At 41.0% G+C, this 21,950-nt stretch overlaps 1 protein-coding gene across 4 annotated transcripts in view; it reads right to left on the bottom strand.

Annotated features, from left to right (window-relative positions):
• Positions 1 to 2,786: 2,786 nt before the first annotated feature.
• LOC124130993 (sorting nexin-13-like) overlaps positions 2,787 to 21,950 on the bottom strand; it is a 55,483-nt gene continuing 36,319 nt past the window's right edge. For 3 of the 4 annotated variants that reach the window (XM_048389652.1, XM_048389661.1, XM_048389658.1), the window contains 11 exons: positions 19,859 to 19,890; positions 16,407 to 16,533; positions 14,144 to 14,289; positions 12,921 to 13,025; positions 11,630 to 11,740; positions 11,266 to 11,355; positions 10,736 to 10,795; positions 10,135 to 10,280; positions 8,535 to 8,603; positions 7,705 to 7,817; positions 2,787 to 7,084 (listed from right to left, as the gene is read on the bottom strand). In XM_048389652.1, the coding sequence (XP_048245609.1) occupies positions 6,819 to 7,084; positions 7,705 to 7,817; positions 8,535 to 8,603; positions 10,135 to 10,280; positions 10,736 to 10,795; positions 11,266 to 11,355; positions 11,630 to 11,740; positions 12,921 to 13,025; positions 14,144 to 14,289; positions 16,407 to 16,533; positions 19,859 to 19,890 (1,265 nt within the window). In that variant the 3' untranslated portion in view covers positions 2,787 to 6,818. The remainder of the gene's footprint in view (positions 7,085 to 7,704; positions 7,818 to 8,534; positions 8,604 to 10,134; positions 10,281 to 10,735; positions 10,796 to 11,265; positions 11,356 to 11,629; positions 11,741 to 12,920; positions 13,026 to 14,143; positions 14,290 to 16,406; positions 16,534 to 19,858; positions 19,891 to 21,950) is intronic. The other variant, XM_048389655.1, reaches the window with a different exon arrangement.

Raw genomic sequence — 21,950 nt, 5'->3', positions numbered from 1 at the left:
CCACTCAGATGCCCTAGATGATCTGTACAGCATGAATGCATTCACTACAGTGCAAGTCCAATAAGGAAAGGCTGCAGTGCAAATCTTGGTCCGCCAAAGATGGTCATTAATATGCGTATCACACCACCCTATAGATTCTGCCTGATATGATGGGTACATTGAGTTGTGTTTACTTGGGACAACCCACTGGATATTCTGTAGGAGTGGGGTGCATTGATTAAGAATAAAGCATTCTATGGTAAATGAAATTTTTATATTTTGCCCATGTTTGAAAAAATATTGTGTGCTGGATATGTTGGATGTCCTGAAAATTATGATGTTTTTGGAAGCAATATACTATTACTTGCACAACTTATTATGGACAGTTGACACTGAAAAGGCCTTCTGTTGAAAATACAAGTATATGGCACTGATATAATAGAGGGTTTTGTATTTGAAAGAAGTTTGTATGTTTTGAAACTGTGATATATCAGGTCTTTTTAACAAAAATCCCAGGCTCCTTTTCAGATTATAAATATTGAATCCCTATACAGAGCTTGTGGATTGTTAGGAGCCACGTGCTCAGGCCCATCATGATGGGACCAGCTTGCACGCAAGTCAATAAATTCAAAACAGCCTCCGAGTCATGAATACTTTCTGTTCACTGCATTATCATCATAAAAGGAAACAATACCACGTTTAACCTCGTTTCATATAGACATTGTCAATATTGAATTGATGCTATGAAAGAATATACAACGTTTTGTGATTATTTCAGATCAACTAACACAGCAGAGTGTTTAATGCAACCTGCACAACACTGCAAAATAATTCTTACAGTACTTAAAACTATTCATTGGTAATGTTAAGAATTAGGTTCCAAAATGATCACTAGAATAATCCTAATAAACTCTGCAATTTTCAGCATTAAAGAGAACTCTTAAAGGAATCACAAAGTGCTGTTAATTTAATATCCGAGTTGTCCTCAGGTCCTTTGACCAACAAGTCACAGGGTACAACCGTTGGCATGACATCCAGGTTGCTGAGGTACAAGCAGACATAGTTAGAGCTACACACTGGTTGCTAAGTTACAAGCAGACATAGTTAGAGCTACACACTTGTTGCTAAGGTAACATACAACATCAAGCTACCATGGACGGAGCATATAAGCTTAATGATACTCGTAACTGTTCAATAATATTAACAAATCCTAAGAAACAATAAATAAAGCTGACTTCTCTATACAAATTTATAATTTGTGCAAATTAATAAATACTTTGTGCATTTATTTTGATATAAGATATTTACACATAATACCCTAAAATAAGACAATTATGTTCGAAAATAAGGTGATACATAGCCATGGCTATGTCATCTGCCTTATGTCACTTTCAAGTAATTGGTGTTTTTCGTACAATTCATTATATCTTTCTTCTTTTCACTAAAAAAAAAATTATCCAAAACAATTTTTACAGATATTTCAAACATTCAAACTTTGCAAATTCAGATAAAGCCGGACAGTCAAAGCAAAGCACATCTGAAAGGACAGCAGGTCATTGCTTATCCTTAAAACAGTCACACTGATGGCAGTTGATGTAAGATGGACTTAATGTCACTTTGAACAGTATTTCAGTTATATCAGGGTATGTCTGTTTGATTTGGGATGAAAACCTGAAGTGGGAAAGATCGTAAACGTTTAGCATTTACAGCTAAATGATATTTATCGAAGATCAAAGTCGTATTACAATCCTCAAAGCATGAACATTTAGAAACTGAACGTTATGATGTTAGAATACTGTTATAACACAGAGTTGTAAGTAGGTCAAGCTGCTCCATTTAGTGGACGATGATTCTGGTTGAGATAAATGTGCTGACTGTGCAATATACCCAGGAAAGATCTTGACAGGGTGGACATATTGGTATCGAAACCACTCTTTGGATTTGTACCCAAACCTTTAATACATAGTTGAAAGGTAAAGATAAGATGATATATATAGCAAAGACGACCTTGCCCTTGGGGAATATGTATCCATAATCTAGTGTTATAAATAGGTAGGATAAAAATAGGAATAAACATATGTTAAAAAAAAAAGAAAGAATTATGTAGAAAAAACAGTCTGACTTTTGGACTAGCTGACATGTTTTTGCAAGGTCTAGTCACACTTTCAAACACAGGCTGAATCTGGTCAGGTTTATTGTGGTATAGTTTTTTTTAACATCACACTCTGCAACAGTCCAGCTATATGACGGCAGCCTGCAAATAATTGAATCTGGACCAGACACAGTGATTGATATTATGAGCATCGATCCAAGCTGGTTGGGTACAGTGAAACTCATTCAAACATCAGTAACTGAGCCTGACCACAAGATCCATTAAGTTGCCTCTTTCAACAAAAATAGATTGCCAGGGGCCATTTCTAACTGAGAATCCCTAAGGATATTTTGGCTTAGTAAGCGTAACTAATAACAGACAATATGTTAAATATCAAAATTTGAAATAGTTTCACTGCTGGATGAGTATGTGAGTGAATTGGTTTAACTATTATATTCAATATAGCAATATTTCAGACGTATCATTCGGACTGGTCACTTCCAGTCTGATTGGTATATGGTGCCCTTAAGTACTAAACAAACTTTACGGGGGGCACGGGTGGCCCAGTCGTCTATGGCGCCGCGTTTCGCTGTGCAGAGTTGCGTCCCTTGGGCACGCCAGAAATCTATGATTGTGTGTTCGAATCCCGGTTCGCCCCGATTATGTTTCTAGGTTTGTCAGCACCGTACCCGTGCTCGTGGGTTTCACCGAAGTATTAAACGTCTGAGACCTGCATCACTTCGGGCTTTCCTCCCACATTATGCTGACACGCCGTGATATAACTGGAATAATGTTAAAAGCAGCGTTAAACCCAACTCACTTACTCACTCACTAACAAACTTTACAATTAGTCTCTCACAGAGGCAACAATGTTAAGTACAAGTATCAAATAGAAGATAGAAGAAAAGACAAGAGGTGTACTTGAAAGGTGAAAATAAGGTGAAAAATCACACAAAGAAAATGATGAATGTGCAAACAACATACACTGAACACAGGAGAAAATATCACAACTCATTTCCCTTGACCCTATTCCCTCACATTCAACGTGGAATAGCCCATGACAATGCTTGGAAGATTCCTCTTTGTGAGTATAGGTATATTTTACAGTGTCACACATATATTCATGATTATCACTCGCAGACAGGTCTGTCAGCTTCACCATTCTGTGTCAAATACGGAGAGTATTTGCCGGTCTATGTACAGGGCTTGAATTTCTCAAGCAGCCATCAACTGAATGGCCATATTGTCTTGATATATCTACAATGAATAAATTAATGTATACATGGAAATAAATATCTTCAGTATGCCTCACAACACTGCAGATAGGAACGAGCGCAGTGTGTACATCCTCGCTAGGCAGGGATATCATCTGCCACACTGCTTCTCGGTGACTGAAAGGAAAACCTTGAATTAAATGGCATGTAAAATCTTCATCTCAACCAAAATTTTTATCAGCAATTTTCATCAGTTTTCCCATGGAACCCTTCGGAACACAAAACACCTCAGTTAATGAACTGACAGCCATGTAGTTGCCCTCTGACCTTTAAAATAAAATCTATTTAACAATATGACTTGCCTCCAGGGCAACAGCAATTTATCTGTGGAGGGTTGGACTAGTTAGATATCCCTTTTCCTTTTTGCTGAGTGCTGACTCGGCTATCGAACCACACAAAACTATCATTGAGAGAATGTTGTCAGAAGAATTCATAATGCCAAGTTCTGTAACAAATTAGAGTTATCTGCCCTTGCTGAGTGGTTCAGGAGAAGTAAAACATGTGTCTAGAAACTACTGCACGGTCGCTACTGTATAGTATTTAGAAGCTACTATTTAGTTGTCTGAGAACTTGAACTCATTATCAACATTTCAGGAATATACTTGAAATGGTGGAATGGTATCTGTAAAGTTCTAAGGCTGAATGATTTGGATAAAATCCGATATCAACCTTGACCTTGACAACTGATAACAAACATGGACTACCTCTTGGCAAAATTTTAGAACTAACTGACAGGTGCCCTGGGCCCAAGAATGGAGCGTCTCAATTTGACATATGCAACATTATAGGTAGAATGGATAGAATTATCATAAAACCGCCCACATATTATCAGAAATGAGCGGGCCACTGTAACTTGATAATGCCCTCCTATTGCTTGAGGATGGGCCATTATCAAGCCTATTGCTTGAGGATGGGCCATTATCAAGCCTGTTGTTAGGTAATGTCATATTGATGTTCAATAGTGACATCATCTGGTTTGTTCTGTGACTTTTTCATATTTGTAAAAGTTAGTCAGTGACATTCGTTTTGTGTTGATTGCAGTAAATGTTTCAAAACCGATATTGTTGTTGATTTTTATTTGATAACAAATTCTATCCACTTTAGCTATAACAACAGGAATGCTATATTTTCGGGGCATTATCATTTGCAGAAGCCCTTGGGCTTTTCAACTGCCCTCCTTTGTCGGGCAGTTAATGGAAGACCTCGGGCTTCTGTTAATGATAATGCCCTGAAAATAGCGCTACCGTGATACCATAAACAATCTTCATATCATTTGAAAAAAAAGACATATTCATATTTGGAGCAGATTGTGTAAGGCTAAAAGATGACCGGTGAATATAAAACTTTAGTCCTTGTTAATAGTTTTTGTAGATTGGCATATTATTCATATGAATTAAAAAAGTAATAATATTTTTTTGAAGCAAATTTGTAACAAATACAAAACATTTGGGACAGTACACAGCTATGTGAAGTCAACACTCAACAACACGTGATACCTGGCATAGAAACAAAGACATTTTCAAAATGGTAGCAACATGACAAATGGACTTGTGAGGAAGTCTTACATCTGGCTGACAACCATGGCCTCCCAGTCTGTCGACTACGGCTGTAACAAGTGATCGATGAGTCATGATAATACTAAAACATCTGGAACTATATATTCGATGTTGCATTGTTTGTTATGGACAACTGACACCCCGACTATACAACCAGGACTATTAGTGTTGATAATACTGCCCCTTGTGTAGCCACTGTTGTAGAGGGTCTTTGTGGTATGGTGTCTGCTTCATCAAGCTTTGGACTTTGCAATACTGTCTAGACTAGACTTGAAGCTGACTAACGTTCTTCTTTTCACAAGTCCGTTTCCTGAAATATAATGAACTAAAATAGTGAGGAATCATGAATATTTGTGCGGATGTTTTTTATAACATTTTGAAAAAAATATCTCCAAAAATATTCAAGATGTCGAACTTTTTGGGTTCAGTACTGTTTCCTTCCTATATTCTTTGACTTGAAGCTGACTAACGTTCTTCTTTTCACAAGTCCGTTTCCTGAAATATAATGAACTAAAAAAGTGAGGAATCATGAATATTTGTGCGGATATTTTTTTATAAAAGTTTGAAAAAAATATCTCCAAAAATATTCATGATCTTGAACTTTTTGGGTTCAGTACAGTTTCCTGCCTATATTCTTTGACTTGATGCAGACTTAAATCCGAGAAATGTGTCAGGATGGACTTGAATCTCTGACGACCTTATTTGTGATTTCTTCGAACAGCATTGCTTCATGAGCAAGTGAGGTTCTACACTGGATGCAGCACAGTTGTCTCTGGGGGCACCAAGAACATTCTTTACCCATCGCATCCTTCCTTGGAATCAAGCTCAAGTGTCTGGCAACACGCACAAAAACCCTCTTCTCGAGTCAACCCCGTGCCATTGGTCAGTTGAATCCTTCGCCCTGAACTATTCACAGAATCTTTGTTAATCTTGTTCTGAACTTTGCATCAATATGTTTATGTCACAAAACACTGGTGACCTTACAATTCTCTACGATATTCTCCCTTTAGTAGTTCGATGCTTGTCAGGAAACATTGATGACCTTACATTCACATCAACGATGTTCCTAAACACCCATGATCTTAAAGCTCGGCAACTTCAAGTTATCTGCTTCAACAATAATGTCACAAAATAATATGATAAATACAGCATGCTATGGGGAACACAGTTGAGTTGCTGACTGTTTCTTCAACAAAAGATGAAGCATGAAGATCTGGTCATGTCTTGGACGCCATGGTAACGAGAGAAACACGAGGCTGGCGCTGTTCCGGTCCGATGAGTAGAAGCAGCAGGTGAAGGCTGAAATGTTTTGTCTGTCCACTGGAAACTACGTCTTCTGTATTATCACACAAACAGTGTGATGAATAGAATGTAGAGCAATTGGTTACATTATGTCATGATAACTTCAACCAAACTTCATAAACAAACAAATGTAAACAAACAAAAAGTATGTCTTTAACCATTTTCACAATTCTCCAAAATGACCATCAGAGCCTAGAAAAATATTCCCAGACATTTGGCCAAGATTCAAATTCTTCAGACTGTTGTACAGTCTGTGTCAGCACAGTGGTAGCAATGATCTTGGGATGGCACCACAGCTTTAACACTGGGAATAATCTTGTTGCACCTGTGGAAACCTGCATGTAACTTTACTCTTCCGAGTGACCGATTCCGTTTCACAGAGGACCCAATCTGGAAAAAAGCTCCAGATCTTGAAGATGACCTCATGCTTAAGTTTCTTCAGAACTTGGACACTTCATGATAATCTCAATGAAAGCACTACACGTGTTAATTGCATCAAAGTACGAACCATGAAAAATGTTATCAGCTGATAAATAACGCACTGATCATATAAAATAGTTGACTTTGAAGGTGAGAGATAAGTTGTTGAGACAGTTGCGTCAAGGATGGGCTTCATCATCGTCTGACGGACCGTTGTCGTAACACTGATTCCTTGCTGGGTTCGGAGTAAGATTCTGATTGGCCGGGTTTAACTCGTTTGGACCGAGAATGTAGCTTTCGTAAGAGTTCTGGGAATTTATTGGTCGGAAACAAAGTCTCTAGTACTCCTTCAAGAAAAACGTACACAAGTCTTCGATTTAAGTTTTTGTGCTGGAACATGTCGAACACTCTGGCAACACCAATACGAATTGTCTCTGTCCCCATCAGATGGCGCAGCTCATCTGAAATGGAAATAAATGGTTGTTATTTTACATATTGCTGACCCTGGTTGGGTCAGTGAGTGGTCGGTGAGTGGGTTGGTGAGTGAGTCGGTGAATGAGTCGGTGAGTGGGTCGGTGAGTGGGTCGGTGAGTGGGTCGGTGAGTGGTCGGTGAGTGGGACGGTGAGTTGGTCGGTCAGTGATCAGTGAGTGGTCGGTGAGTGGGCCGGTGAGTGAGTTGGTGAGTGAGTCGGTGAGTGAGTCGGTGAGTGAGTCGGTGAGTGGTCGGTGAGTGGGTCGGTGAGTGAGTCAGTGAGTGGGTCGGTGAGTGGGTCGGTGAGTGGTCGGTGAGTGGGTCAGTGAGTGAGTCGGTGAGTGGGTCGGTGAGTGGGTCGGTGAGTGGGTTGGTGAGTGAGTCGGTGAGTGGTCTGTGAGTGGGTCGGTGAGTGGGTCGATGAGTGAGTTGGTGAGTGGGTCGGTGAGTGGGTCGGTGAGTGGTCGGTGAGTGGTCGGTTTCTTGTGTCGTACGTACCTCTGCACATCGAATTGCAGTGCCTTAGAAGTCTGGTGGATGAGTGGGAGGGGTTTGTTTGGTGGGCGAGTGATTGGAATGAGTGAGTGAGTGGCTACTCCAACACATACCTGACACACTGCCCAGCATCTTGGCTTTGCACAGAACCCGTGTTCTCATCATGGTGTTCTCGTCGCGTGTGGGGCGTGGCTCAGCCAGTTGAGCGCTGGGCCAGAAGGAATCCCTGAAAAACATCTTGGAGTGTTATTGAGTATTCAAGTATTGAGTTTTCAAGTATTGAGAATTCAAGTACTGAGTATTAAAGTATTGAGTATTCAAGTATTGAGCATTCAAGTATTTAGTATTCAAGTACTGAGTATTCAAGTATGAGTATTCAAGTATTGAGTATTCAAGTACTGAGTATTCAAGTATTGTTTACTCAAGTATTAAGTAGTCATAACACCAAAATAAATCAAACCATATAATCTTATATTGTAGTTAAACCATATAATCTTAAACTGTAGTTAAACCATATAATCCTATACTGTAGTTAAACCATATAATCCTATATTGTAGTTGAACCATATAATCCTACACTGTAGTTAAACCATATAATCCGGTCCTGTAGTTAACAATATATGCTTATTAATCTTATTAGTTAAACTAGCCTATATAATTTGACACTTTTGCTATTTTATGATTCAAATATGTATTCAGTGACCTTGAAAATCTAATAGTTTGAATTTTTCAAAATGAAATGTTATCTTTGTATTAAATTGAAGAAGACATGTGGAAAATGCTATGTAAAACTGACATTAATATGTTCAGTAGATGAGATTTTATGTTCAGTTCTAATGGGCGGACAGACTGACGAATACCCATAACGTAAGCTCAGGATGTCAAGGTGAGCTAAAAACATGTCCACAAGAAGTGTATGACAAAGGGAGACAATGCAGTTTACCTGAAAGTTTTGATGTACTCTGCCATCTGCTCTGCTGATGTCATCCAGTTCACGTGATCTACTATTTTCCTGAAAACAGTCAACATGACAATAGGTGTAAGAGATAATAACAAGTGGGATAGAGTGAGTGAGTGAGTTGGGTTTTACACTGCTTTTAACAGTATTCCAGCTTAACGTGGGAGGAAAGTCCGAAGTGATGCAGGTCTCAGACATTTACCACTTCGGTGAAACCAGGGTACAGTGCTGACAAAACCTAGAAACATAATCGGGGCGAACCAGGATTCCAAACCCACAACCATAGGTTTCTGGCTTGTCCAAGGGACCCAACTCTGCACAGCGAATTGCGGCATCTGAGACTACTTGGCCACCTGTGCCCCCAAGTGTGATAGATGACACATCACTGTATGCTATGACCAGTTGAGCAAAGCTGTTGTGTTAGACACAAAAGGGAATAGGGAAATGGCCACTACCTGTAACAACCTTCCTTGAATGCTGTCATGTGGTGCTATGTGACCTGCGCACATGTCCCGAACTGTGAAGACCCAGGGTAGAATGGGTCTTCAGCAACCCATGAGTTAGGACTTTGGTGTGGTAGTTGGGACAAATCCAAGCACATGGTTACAATGAGCAAACTTGGCCACAAATCCAAGCATAGGGTTACAATGAGCAAACTTGGCCACAAATCCAAGCACTGGGTAAAGATGAGCAAACTTGGCCACAAATCCAAGCACTGGGTTACGATAAGCAAACTTGGCCACAAATCCAAGCACAGGGTTACAATGAGGAAACTTGGCCACAAATCCAAGCACAGGGTTACGATGAGCAAACTTGGCCACAAATCTAAGCACAGGGTTACAATGAGGAAACTTGGCCACAAATCCAAGGATAGGGTTACGGTGAGCAAACTTGGCCACAAATCCAAGCACTGGGTTACGATAAGCAAACTTGGCCACAAATCTAAGCACAGGGTTACGATGAGGAAACTTGGCCACAAATCTAAGCACAGGGTTACAATGAGGAAACTTGGCAATAAATCCAAGGATAGGGTTACGATGAGCAAACTTGGCCACAAATCTAAGCACAGGGTTACGATGAGCAAACTTGGCCACAAATCCAAGCAAAGGGTTACGATGAGCAAACTTGGCCACAAATCCAAGCACAGGGTTATGATGAGCAAACTTGACAAGCGAGCTATGTTGCATGCTGTTGTGTGAACCAAGGTTGAGAAGATACAGAAACTCGGCAGTGCAGGTCACAGGTAAATAATCGAGTCTGGACCAGACAATCCAGTGATTGATATCATGAGCATCGATCCACGCAATTGGGATCTATGACATGTATCAACCAAGTCAGCGAGCCTGACCACCCGATCCCGTTAGTCGCCTTTTACGACAAGCATAGTCGCCTTTTACAGCAAGCATGGGTTGCTGAAGACCTATTCTACCCCGGAATCTTCACGGGTCCACTGGTTTGGAAGTATAAAGTATAAACAACACACAAGTGATCTGTGAAAGAGTTGGCGTATTGACTACAAAACTATGTAAAACTAGAACTAAAAGTACTTTTAAGCATGGCTTGGAAGGTACAGTCGTCTGCCTACCTGTTGATCATGTCCCCGAAGGTGGCCTTGATGAGTTGCCGTAGAATGGCCACCATACGGCGACGAAGCCACTGGTTCTTGTGCCGCAGGTCGAACACTTCATCCATTAGGAGCAGCATGATGCGGAGCGGGATGTTGTCTTCAGTCTGTTGGTAAACATGGCAACTTCTGTACCTTAACACCTCAATGTGCATTACAAGAGATTTCATGCTTCAGAATGATACTGACATCATTGCAAGATTTTAACAATCAAAATCTGTATGACATGAATGTGATGTAAAAAATTATCAGTCACCTGAGTGAGTGAGAGAGTTGGGTTTAACGCCACTGTTAACAGTATTCCAGTTATATCACGGCCTGTCAGGAGGAAAGCCCAAAGTGATGCAGGTCTCAGACGTTTACCACTTCGGTAAAACCCACGAGCACGGGTATGGTGCTGACAAACCTAGAAACATAATCGGGGCGAACCACAATCATAGGTTTCTGGCGTGCCCAAGGGACGCAACTCTGCACAGCGAATCGCGGCGCCTTTGACGACTGGGTCACCCGTGCCCCCCTCAATGAGCATGAGGTTGTGTCACAATGACCCTATGTGACTCACTTCAGAGCCTTGTAGTCCGGCCCCAACTTTACCACTGTTGAAGCCATCCCGCAGTTCCCCCTGTGGAAGAACCAAAAATATTTGTGCAAATATATGGTCAAACAAAACAGGCAATCACTTTTGAAAAGTTCAGTCTTCGTGATGCAGCTAATTATTCATTCTGGTGTCAGAAACTACACATTTAGTGTAAGGCAGAAGTAACATTCTTTAATGAAATAGAACATGAGGACTAACAAAATGTCATCTTATGTCTTCTTCCGAGGCTGGAAGAAATAGTTTTCTTATTCTATGTGAAACTTTCTTTATGTTAGTAAATGTTATATAAATACTGTTTTCTTAAAATATGCTATTATCATCATTAGCACTATTATTGTAAATACTTTCAAATTCGTATTCTGAATTATTTATTAATTTAACATTTTACATTTTTCCTTTCACCATGATTAGTTTTGTTTATTGACCGAAAGTATTTGACAAAGATGGTCGGACTACATGAAACGAGTTGCCATGGTTACTCTAAACCCACTCACATTATTGCCTGTCCTCATCCCATCGATACTCTTGACAGCATTGCTGACATTCTTCATGGACGTTTTCAGCGGGTTGACGATCGTGTCCATCTGAAACAGCCAGTGTTTGTTGGTTAACACTGCAATCAGCAATATTCCAAATGTATGACAGTGGCCTGTAAATAGCGCAGTCAGGACCATACAATCCAGTGACTGATATTGTGAGCAACGATCCATGCCATCAAGTGTGATGACACAAGTAAGGAGTATGAGCACCCGATTCATTAAGTGACCTCTTTTACTTCAGCATAGGTTGCTATTTTAACCTGGAATCCACACAGGGTCAATGGGCCTAGAACTGTGTACTTAAACATGCATGACTCACCTTTCTGGCAAGATCACTCTTGTGTTTCTCCCAGAGACCGGGTGCCAAGAACTGTATGACCAGTTCCTCCATTCCAGGAAACTTGGTCCACATGTCTGGCTTCAGCAGGCCCTGTAACAAAGTGAGTGAACGAGTGAGTGAGTGAGTTGAAGTAAAAGTACCAACCCTGGAGTAAGAGTACCCAACCTGAAGTAAAGATACCCACCCTGAAGTAAGAATACCCACCCTGAAGTAAGAGTACCCACCCTGAAGTAAGAGTACCCACCCTGCAGTACAGTTCTCATTCTGAAGTAAGAGTACCCACCCTGAAGTGAGAGTACCCATCCTGAAGTGAGAGTACCCACCCTGAAGTGAGAGTACCCATCCTGAAGTGAGAGTACCCATCCTGAAGTAAAAGTACCCACCCTGAAGTAAAGATACCCACCCTGAAGTTAGGATACCCACCCTGAAGTAAGAAACACCCACCCTGAAGTAAGAACACCCACCCTGAAGTAAGAATACCCACCCTGAAGTAAGAGTACCCACCCTGAAGTACAGTTCTCACCCTGAAGTAAGAGTACCCATCCTGAAGTGAGAGTACCCATCCTGAAGTGAGAGTACCCATCCTGAAGTGAGAGTACCCACCCTGAAGTGAGAGTACCCACCCTGAAGTATGAGTACCCACCCTGAAGTAAGAGTACCCACCCTGAAATACAGTACCCACCCTGAAGTGAGAGTACCCACCCTGAAGTAAGAGTACCCACCCTGAAGTGACAGTACCCATCCTGAAGTGAGAGTACCCACCCTGAAGTAAATGTACCACCCTGAAGTAAGAGTACCACCCTGAAGTAAGAGTACCCACCCTGAAGTAAGGATACCCACCCTGAAGTACAGTTCTTACCCTGAAGTAAGAGTACCCACCCTGAAGTGAGAGAACCCATCCTGAAGTGAGAGTACCCACCCTGAAGTAAGAGTACCCACCCTGAAGTGAGAGTACCCACCCTGAAGTAAGAGTACCCACCCTGAAGTAAGAGTACCACCCTGAAGTAAGAGTACCACCCTGAAATACAGTACCCACCCTGAAGTAAGAGTACCCACCCTGAAATACAGTACCCACCCTGAAGTAAGAGTACCCACCCAGAAGTAAATGTACCACCCTGAAGTAAGAGTACCACCCTAAAGTGAGAGTACCCACCCTGAAGTACAGTACCCACCCTGAAGTAAGAGTACCCACCCTGAAGTAAGAGTACCCACCCTGAAGTAAATGTACCACACTGAAGTAAGAGTACCACCCTGAAGTAAGAGTACCCACCCTGAAGTAAGCATCCAAAGCTTTTCTCCGTTTCTCCAGGAAGTCCTTGCTTGTGTTCTTCACTAACGTCTTGGGAGGCAGATGAGGTCCAATCCATTCTGGAAACTGAGAGAAATACCACGGCACTGTAGCCCACCTTCACAGTCAATGTTACATTCACTTCCAAACATTCAGCTGTTAAGTGAGTGAGTGAGTTGGGTTTAACGCCGCTTTTAACATTATTCCAGTTATATCACGGCGTGTCAGCTTAATGTGGGAGGAAAGCCGAAGTGATGCAGGTTTCAGACGTTTACCACTTCGGTGAAATCCACGAGCACGGGTATGGTGCTGACAAACCTAGAAACATAATAGGGGCGAACCGGGATTTGAACCCACAATCATAGGTTTCTGGCGTGCCCAAGGGACGCAACTCTGCACAGCGAATTGAGGCGCCTTAGACGATTGGGCCACCCGTGCCCCCTTCAGCTGTTAAAAATCAGCATTTTGTCTGATAGTGCAGTCAACAATATTCATGGTACATTGCATCTGTCGCAGTTCAATAGTAAATAATCTAATCTGCTTCAGACAAACCAGTGACTGTATGCATGAGCAACTAGAGTCATCAGGAGACGACATATCCCCCAGATCTGTTGCAGTTCGGAAATGGAGTTTGGATTGCCTATGGATACTTTCAGTTGAGTGAAGAAAAAATATTGCTGTTCAGTATTTTCAAAAATCCCAAATCATAAAAAGGCACCAGTTCATTAATACACTGATCTGTATTGCAAGTTTCATTAAGAAATATTCAACATGTTTGGAGTTCAGCTCTGGAAATGGAAAACGGAAGGAGGACAGACAGACGGATGGATGGAAATGCTGATCGCAATATCCCCCCTATAACAATTGGGATAGGCTGACACACAATCAGCCAAGTCACACAGCCTGACCATCTGATCCTACCTAGTTGTTTTGTTTGTTGTTTAATGCCACACTCTGCAATATTCCAGCTATATGATGGCGATGGCGGCTGTAAAAAATCCAGTCCAGACCAGACAATCCAGTAATCAATATTTCGAGCAACGATCCATGCGGTCGTTGTGTGACACAAAACCAACAAAGTCATCGAGTGTGACCACCCAATCCATTAAGTCGCCTCTTACGACCAGAATTGAGACTGGCATCCCCACATGGTTCCAACTACCTCATCTCAAAGTTCTACCTCCAATGACCTCTGTTTGACCTACCCTTTCTATGAGCAGCATGTTGAGGTCGTGGAAGTCGCTGTAGCGTCGATACACGTCCCAGATGTCCTCCTCCTCCACCCCCCTCATTCGTTTCTTCACCGTCACAGCAAACACAGCGTACGACTTGCCGGACTCCTTCACAATACCTGCAACAGCCACAATATTAAGTCAGAGCTCTTTTAGACTGTAACAGAGTTCAAACCTTAAACTAGTCCTCAGAGTTTGCAGCTAGTCCTACTTGAACAAGACAAAGATGTTAACTATGTTTACATTTTCTATCAACTTTATCCAGTCCAATGTGATACAGGTCCTGTACGTTATGTCCGCCGGTGTCCTCCAACAATCAGTGATTGTAGGCTATCCCTGGATCACCATTATACACATCAATGTGATACAGGTCCTGTACGTTATGTCCGCCGGCAGTCCTCCAACAATCAGTGATTGCAGCCTATCCCTGGATCACCATTATACACATCAATGTGATACAGGTCCTGTACGTTATGTCCGCCGGCATTCCTCCAACAATCAGTGATTGCAGCCTATCCCTGGATCACCATATACACATCAATGTGATACGGGTCCTGTACGTTATGTCTGCCGGCATTCTTCCAACAATCAGTGATTGCAGCCTATCCCTGGATCACCATTATACACATCAATGTGATACAGGTCCTGTACGTTATGTCCGCCGGCATTCCTCCAACAATCAGTGATTGCAGCCTATCCCTGGATCACCATTATACACATCAATGTGATACAGGTCCTGTACGTTATGTCCGCCGGTGTCCTCCAACAATCAGTGATTGCAGCCTATCCCTGGATCACCATATACACATCAATGTGATACAGGTCCTGTACGTTATGTCCGCCGGCATTCCTCCAACAATCAGTGATTGTAGGCTATCCCTGGATCACCATTATACACATCAATGTGATACAGGTCCTGTACGTTATGTCCGCCGGCAGTCCTCCAACAATCAGTGATTGCAGCCTATCCCTGGATCACCATTATACACATCAATGTGATACAGGTCCTGTACGTTATGTCCGCCGGCATTCCTCCAACAATCAGTGATTGCAGCCTATCCCTGGATCACCATTATACACATCAATGTGATACAGGTCCTGTACGTTATGTCCGCCGGTGTCCTCCAACAATCAGTGATTGTAGGCTATCCCTGGATCACCATTATACACATCAATGTGATACAGGTCCTGTACGTTATGTCCGCCGGCATTCCTCCAACAATCAGTGATTGCAGCCTATCCCTGGATCACCATTATACACATCAATGTGATACAGGTCCTGTACGTTATGTCCGCCGGCATTCCTCCAACAATCAGTGATTGCAGCCTATCCCTGGATCACCATTATACACATCAATGTGATACAGGTCCTGTACGTTATGTCTGCTGGCATTCCTCCAACAATCAGTGATTGTAGGCTATCCCTGGATCACCATTATACACATCAATGTGATACAGGTCCTGTACGTTATGTCCGCCGGCATTCCTCCAACAATCAGTGATTGCAGCCTATCCCTGGATCACCATTATACACATCAATGTGATACAGGTCCTGTACGTTATGTCCGCTGGCATTCCTCCAACAATCAGTGATTGCAGCCTATCCCTGGATCACCATTATACACATCAATGTGATACAGGTCCTGTACGTTATGTCCGCCGGCATTCCTCCAACAATCAGTGATTGCAGCCTATCCCTGGATCACCATTATACACATCAATGTGATACAGGTCCTGTACGTTATGTCCGCCGGTGTCCTCCAACAATCAGTGATTGCAGCCTATCCCTGGATCACCATTATACACATCAATGTGATACAGGTCCTGTACGTTATGTCCGCTGGCATTCCTCCAACAATCAGTGATTGCAGCCTATCCCTGGATCACCATTATACACATCAATGTGATACAGGTCCTGTACGTTATGTCCGCCGGCATTCCTCCAACAATCAGTGATTGCAGCCTATCCCTGGATCACCATATACACATCAATGTGATACAGGTCCTGTACGTTATGTCCGCCGGTGTCCTCCAACAATCAGTGATTGTAGGCTATCCCTGGATCACCATTATACACATCAATGTGATACGGGTCCTGTACGTTATGTCTGCCGGTGTCCTCCAACTATCAGTGATTGCAGGCTATCCCTGTATCACCATTATACACATCAATGTGATACAGGTCCTGTACATTATGTCAGTGATTGTAGGCTATCCCTGGAACGTCAATACATACCACAATGAGATATAGAAGCCAGGTACGTTATGTCGGCCGGCGTCCCCCCAGAAGAAGCGGAGGATAATGAGTCCAGGGACCGTGTCTCCGGGGAACTGTCATCGATGATATCTCCCTGATCTTCAGCCTGAGAAACAAAACATTCACAATATATCTACCTGAAAAGTGTAAACTTTATATCTCTTTACCCAGAATGACTTGATATGAGGAATGGTGTCTATATTAATGTATTAGATGAAATATATATCTTACATATGATAGGTATTATTAAATATTAAGAATCTTACAACCCTAACCCAACAAGTACATTTGAATTGTGAATATATAGGAGAGTGGTGTTTTTGTGCATCTGTGAGTTATACGCTGGGGTATGTTAGAAGCTGGGAATTGTGATATGAGGAGAGAAATAGAGGACAGGTTGTAGGTATGCAGTATTATGGTTCTATCCTTGTGTGGCTGGTTGTTATGGAGTTGACTGACAGGTTGTAGGTATGCAGTATTTCAGTTATATCCTTGTGTGGTTGGTTGTTATGGAGTTGACTGACAGGTTGTAGGTATGCAGTATTTCAGTTATATCCTTGTGTGGCTGGTTGTTATGGAGTTGACTGACAGGTTGTAGGTATGCAGTATTATGGTTCTATCCTTGTGTGGCTGGTTGTTATGGAGTTGACTGACAGGTTGTAGGTATGCAGTATTTCAGTTATATCCTTGTGTGGTTGGTTGTTATGGAGTTGACTGACAGGTTGTAGGTATGCAGTATTTCAGTTATATCCCAGTGTGGCTGGTTGTTATGGAGTTGACTGACAGGTTGTAGGTATGCAGTATTTCAGTTATATCCTTGTGTGGTTGGTTGTTATGGAGTTGACTGACAGGTTGTAGGTATGCAGTATTTCAGTTATATCCTTGTGTGGTTGGTTGTTATGGAGTTGACTGACAGGTTGTAGGTATGCAGTATTATGGTTCTATTCCAGTGTGGCTGGTTGTTATGGAATTGACTGACAGGTTGTAGGTATGCAGTATTTCAGTTATATCCTTGTGTGGTTGGTTGTTATGGAGTTGACTGACAGGTTTTAGGTATGCAGTATTTCAGTTATATCCTTGTGTGGTTGGTTGTTTTGGAGTTGACTGACAGGTTGTAGGTATGCAGTATTATGGTTCTATCCCAGTGTGGCTGGTTGTTATGGTTGACTGACAGGTTGTAGGTATGCAGTATTATGGTTCTATCCCAGTGTGGCTGGTTGTTATGGAGTTGACTGACAGGTTGTAGGTATGCAGTATTTCAGTTATATCCTTGTGTGGTTGGTTGTTATGGAGTTGACTGACAGGTTCCACCGTTCCAGCCATATAGTTCCTGGTCATGGAGGGAGTGGGGGTTTCATGTCAAGAGGTAGTGCAAGGGCTGAAGCAGACAAGCCTATGCTTGACTGTGTCCCCAGGATTTTCCTAGGACTCTAAACCAAGTGCCCGTTTTTATATCTTGTTCAGAACTGGGATTTTGTTAAAGTTCTTTATTGATAAATACAGTGGACTCTTCACATTGGTTTTAACATTGCATTTAATGCAATAATGTAAAATTGAGCATTAAGTTATCCTCTTCGTTGTGACCAATCTATCGTTATGCATGTTTATTGTGACATGTATGTGTGGCTGCTTGTACCAGTCTGGACTTATGCCTTTTTGTAAGTGCTACCCGACTGAGATACTATACTGCAGTTTAACACAGACACAGTATATCAATTCCAAGCCGACCAGTCCTGGTTTTATCCCCTGATGCCAAGCATGAGGCAGGGTAACAACCAGTACCCTCTTTTAACGTCTTTTGGTATTAAGCAGCCATGAGATCGAACCCATTGATCTTCCGTTCACTGGGAAGACCTCTAACCACCACACTAGAGAGACCGTCACATTTGCTTCAAACTTGGGGCAGAATATCGGCCCCTCAACTACAGGTGGACCAATACTGAGGTGGATGTGAGTGGAAAGTATTACTAAAGCCATGGAGAAGGGATGTGTGGTCTTTTGTAAGAACAAGAGTCGTCGGAATTCACATAACATTACATAACATTTGACATTATTCATGCCAAATTGAATTTCTGATGATACAACTGAAAAACATACACATTTTCACATCTGAATAAATTGAATTGATATTTAAATCCATTACAACTTTGAAAACAATATTAAAACATTCTCAATTCAAAGACATTGTCATAAGCAGAGGATGAAGGTGATTAAGCTGAGAAGGTTGTTGTTAATTCACATCTACTGTAACCATGGAAACAGGAAGCATATAAGTACAAGCTTCGATGAGCATTCTTTACAGAACATAAAATTCAGCTGACAACTTATAAATACTGCAGTGTGAAACTAAACAGTGCATTGAAGGTGATTACAAAATTGGGCTGGACAACAGAGTGATGAAACACTAGAGCTCTCTGTGACAAACATGTAAACTTTAACGATTACAAGACACCATTTAAGAAATTACATGACAGACAGAGGATTGTCTTTCACTTTTATCTCTGTTCAACAGACAGCAAATAAAAGAAGTTGAATGGATTGCTTAAATAAAACCACATTCCAATTAGAGACCAAAAAAATAAATTAGGATTTCAAATGTGTCAGCATGCAGAGTGACAAATGAGATTTGTGTTGACAGTCAACTAAAGTGCTGAACAATAAAACTGAATTCAAATACAATCTGCACAAAAACTGATGTTGAAAATAAACACATGGAATCTGGGCTCTTGTAGCCCTCACTGCATGAAGATTTAATATGATCTTTAATGAACAGTAACGCAAGTTAGATCTGTTGTCATAAAATTACAGTACAAGACAAATTTTGTTTCACAAAATAACTAACACTTTCTAGTTAATATTAAATCAATAATAATATATTCTAGACGTTTATAAAATCAGTACCAAAAAATTGAATTATGGGTAGTTGTACTTTTCTCCCAAAATTCTTTAGGACTGATTTGGAAGTTTTCTCTCGATATTTGTTTAGGATTGATTCGAAAAAAAATCCAAAGTATCTTTTAAGGGCTGATTTGAAAATTTTCTCCAATATTTTTTAGGATTGATTTGAAAATTTTCTCCAATATTTTTTAGGATTGATTTGGAAATTTTCTCTAATATATTAGGATTGATTTGAAAATTTTCTCCAATTTTTTTTTTAAGGGATTGATTCGAAAACTTAAACAGTTTCTTCCATGGCACGTACAGTTACTACTTGGAAAATTACTTTCGTGTAACTTTTCCTTCTGAGTTTTTGAAAAATGTTTCTTACATGGGATGCTGCAACTGATTGGAAATGGAAATTTCAAAGCAAAACAACATTCAACTAGTAAAACAGTTCGTCTTTGATAAAAATGCAAAAAAAAATCTAAAAAGATACACACACTGTTGACAGAGATAAACGTAGAAGATGTAGGATAAAAACATGAACTTACACTGCCCACCGAACCCGACCGTGCAGACAAGTCTAAGCAAAAGCAAAAAGAAAACACACTCACTAGTGTTTGTATAAGGTGAAAAATGCAATTAATGACATAAACGGCAATATATGAGATCCGGTTATAAGGCCATCTAGGAGCTAGATATAGTATCAAACACTACAGTAACAGTAACCTACTGACGTGGCTGAGTGTATCTTAACACGGAACACTTTATAAGTAAGACTTCAAAGCAGTGCACGGCTGATTATAATGTAAAACGTTTTGTTAACCAAATTCGACCTGGAAATGCTTCGTTTCAAAATTGTTTTGTTTATTTTGATTTACATTTAAAAAAATTTCAACTGTTTTTCTTCACAATTCTAAAGACAGAATTTCATTTTTTGTTTGCTTTCTAGAAAAGAGCAATGTGGATCCTTGGACCTGTACACTATGCTGGTGCCTTGCTGTTAGATCAGCAGACTCAAATACAGGTCAACCAAACCATGACCCCTTGCATTTTGTATTGAGACCAGATATTTTTTCAGCAACAGCTGCAAAACCAGATATTTTAATCAAAACTATGAGACAAAATATTTGTTCCTAAAAATCAGATTGCAGAAAATGTCATTTTTGTGGCAGAATTTTATTTTTTTTCAAGAATGTTTGGGGACAGTTTATTTGTTTGGGACAAAATCCCAGCCCCCTCTCCCCCACCAAATATCAAATGGTTGGCCCTATACAGGTGAATACCAATTGACATCTTACTGACGCCCATTCCACACAGTCATCTTCCAACTTCAACTACGACTATCGTCAGTCTCTGTTTGAGTACGGGAGTTATGACAGCCATAGTGCTAAGATCGCTCTGCGAGTGCAGGACCCAGAACATGTGTGTGGAATGGGGTTATGCTGTTTGGCGGGATGAGCTAACACTATAACCATTGGGCCACCCTACTACCTCAGTCAGCAAGAGTAAGTGAGTGAGTTGGGCTTGGAGCTGGTTTGAACAGTATTTCAGTTATATCACAGCTTGTTGTGGGAGGAACGTGGGAGGAATGACGTTCACCATTTTGGTGAAACCCATGACACCGGGTATGGTGCTAACAGGATATAAACCAATGATCAGAGTAAAGAATGTCTGCTTGAGTGATAAACAATCGTTTATCAGTGCGCGATAACAGACGAGGAGAGGTGAAATGGGGTTTAACGTCACATCCAAGATTATTGCACTTATATAGCGACGTGTGTCTGTGTGTGTGAGTGATAGTTTGTGTGTGTGAGAGTGTGTGTGTGTGTGTGTTAGAGAGAGAGAGAGAGTGTGTGTGTATGTCTGCTTGTACTAGACTGGACTGATGCTGATTTATAGTACTAGCCCACTGAGATACCATGACACAATTTAACATGAATACCACACTCAGACACTGTATACTGACTCCGAGCCGACCAGTCCTTGTTTTAGCCCCTTAATGCCCAGCGCCAGACAGGGTAACAACAAGTACCATCTTTTAATGTCTTTTGGTATGACGCGGCCGGAGTTCGAACCCAGGACCTTCCGCTCTCCGGGCGGACTCTCTACCACTAGACCATGGAGGCAGTCGTGCCATAACAGATGTTAAATCAGTCTGCTGTCCAAGGTCTTTATTGTTTCATGCTGCAATAGCAGCAGTCTATCTATACTACTCAAAAGAAGTTAAGCACCACCCAATTCTTTAATATAACAATAGTTAACCTTCCAAGCATAACTGTTGCTTTTGTGGAGAATCCCCCCAGAATCAATATTTTTTTATTTTTTTATTTTCTCAAATTCACAGATATCCTAGCATTTCTCTTAATAAACTAATATAAAACTGTGTTTTAAAGCTCTTTTCATCATTTTTACTGCTGTCAGTTAAATTCAAGTCACAACAAAAGTTACAACATTAATTATCATTGTTATTATCATAATAACAAGGAAATTCCAATTTAGGATTTTTACCAACCTTAACTACCGAACATAATCATTGGTCTCTGAGGACACCTAAGTGTATAAATATCTCAAAGTAATCTGACAATTATACTGAATAATGTATCAAAGTTTAACATCACAGACAAATCAGATAAAGAAATG

This window comes from Haliotis rufescens, unplaced genomic scaffold (genome assembly GCF_023055435.1).
Source record: "Haliotis rufescens isolate VD_foot unplaced genomic scaffold, xgHalRufe1.0.p SCAF_10, whole genome shotgun sequence".
Lineage (NCBI taxonomy): Eukaryota > Metazoa > Mollusca > Gastropoda > Lepetellida > Haliotidae > Haliotis > Haliotis rufescens.
This window is presented reverse-complemented; position numbering and strand designations above follow the sequence as displayed.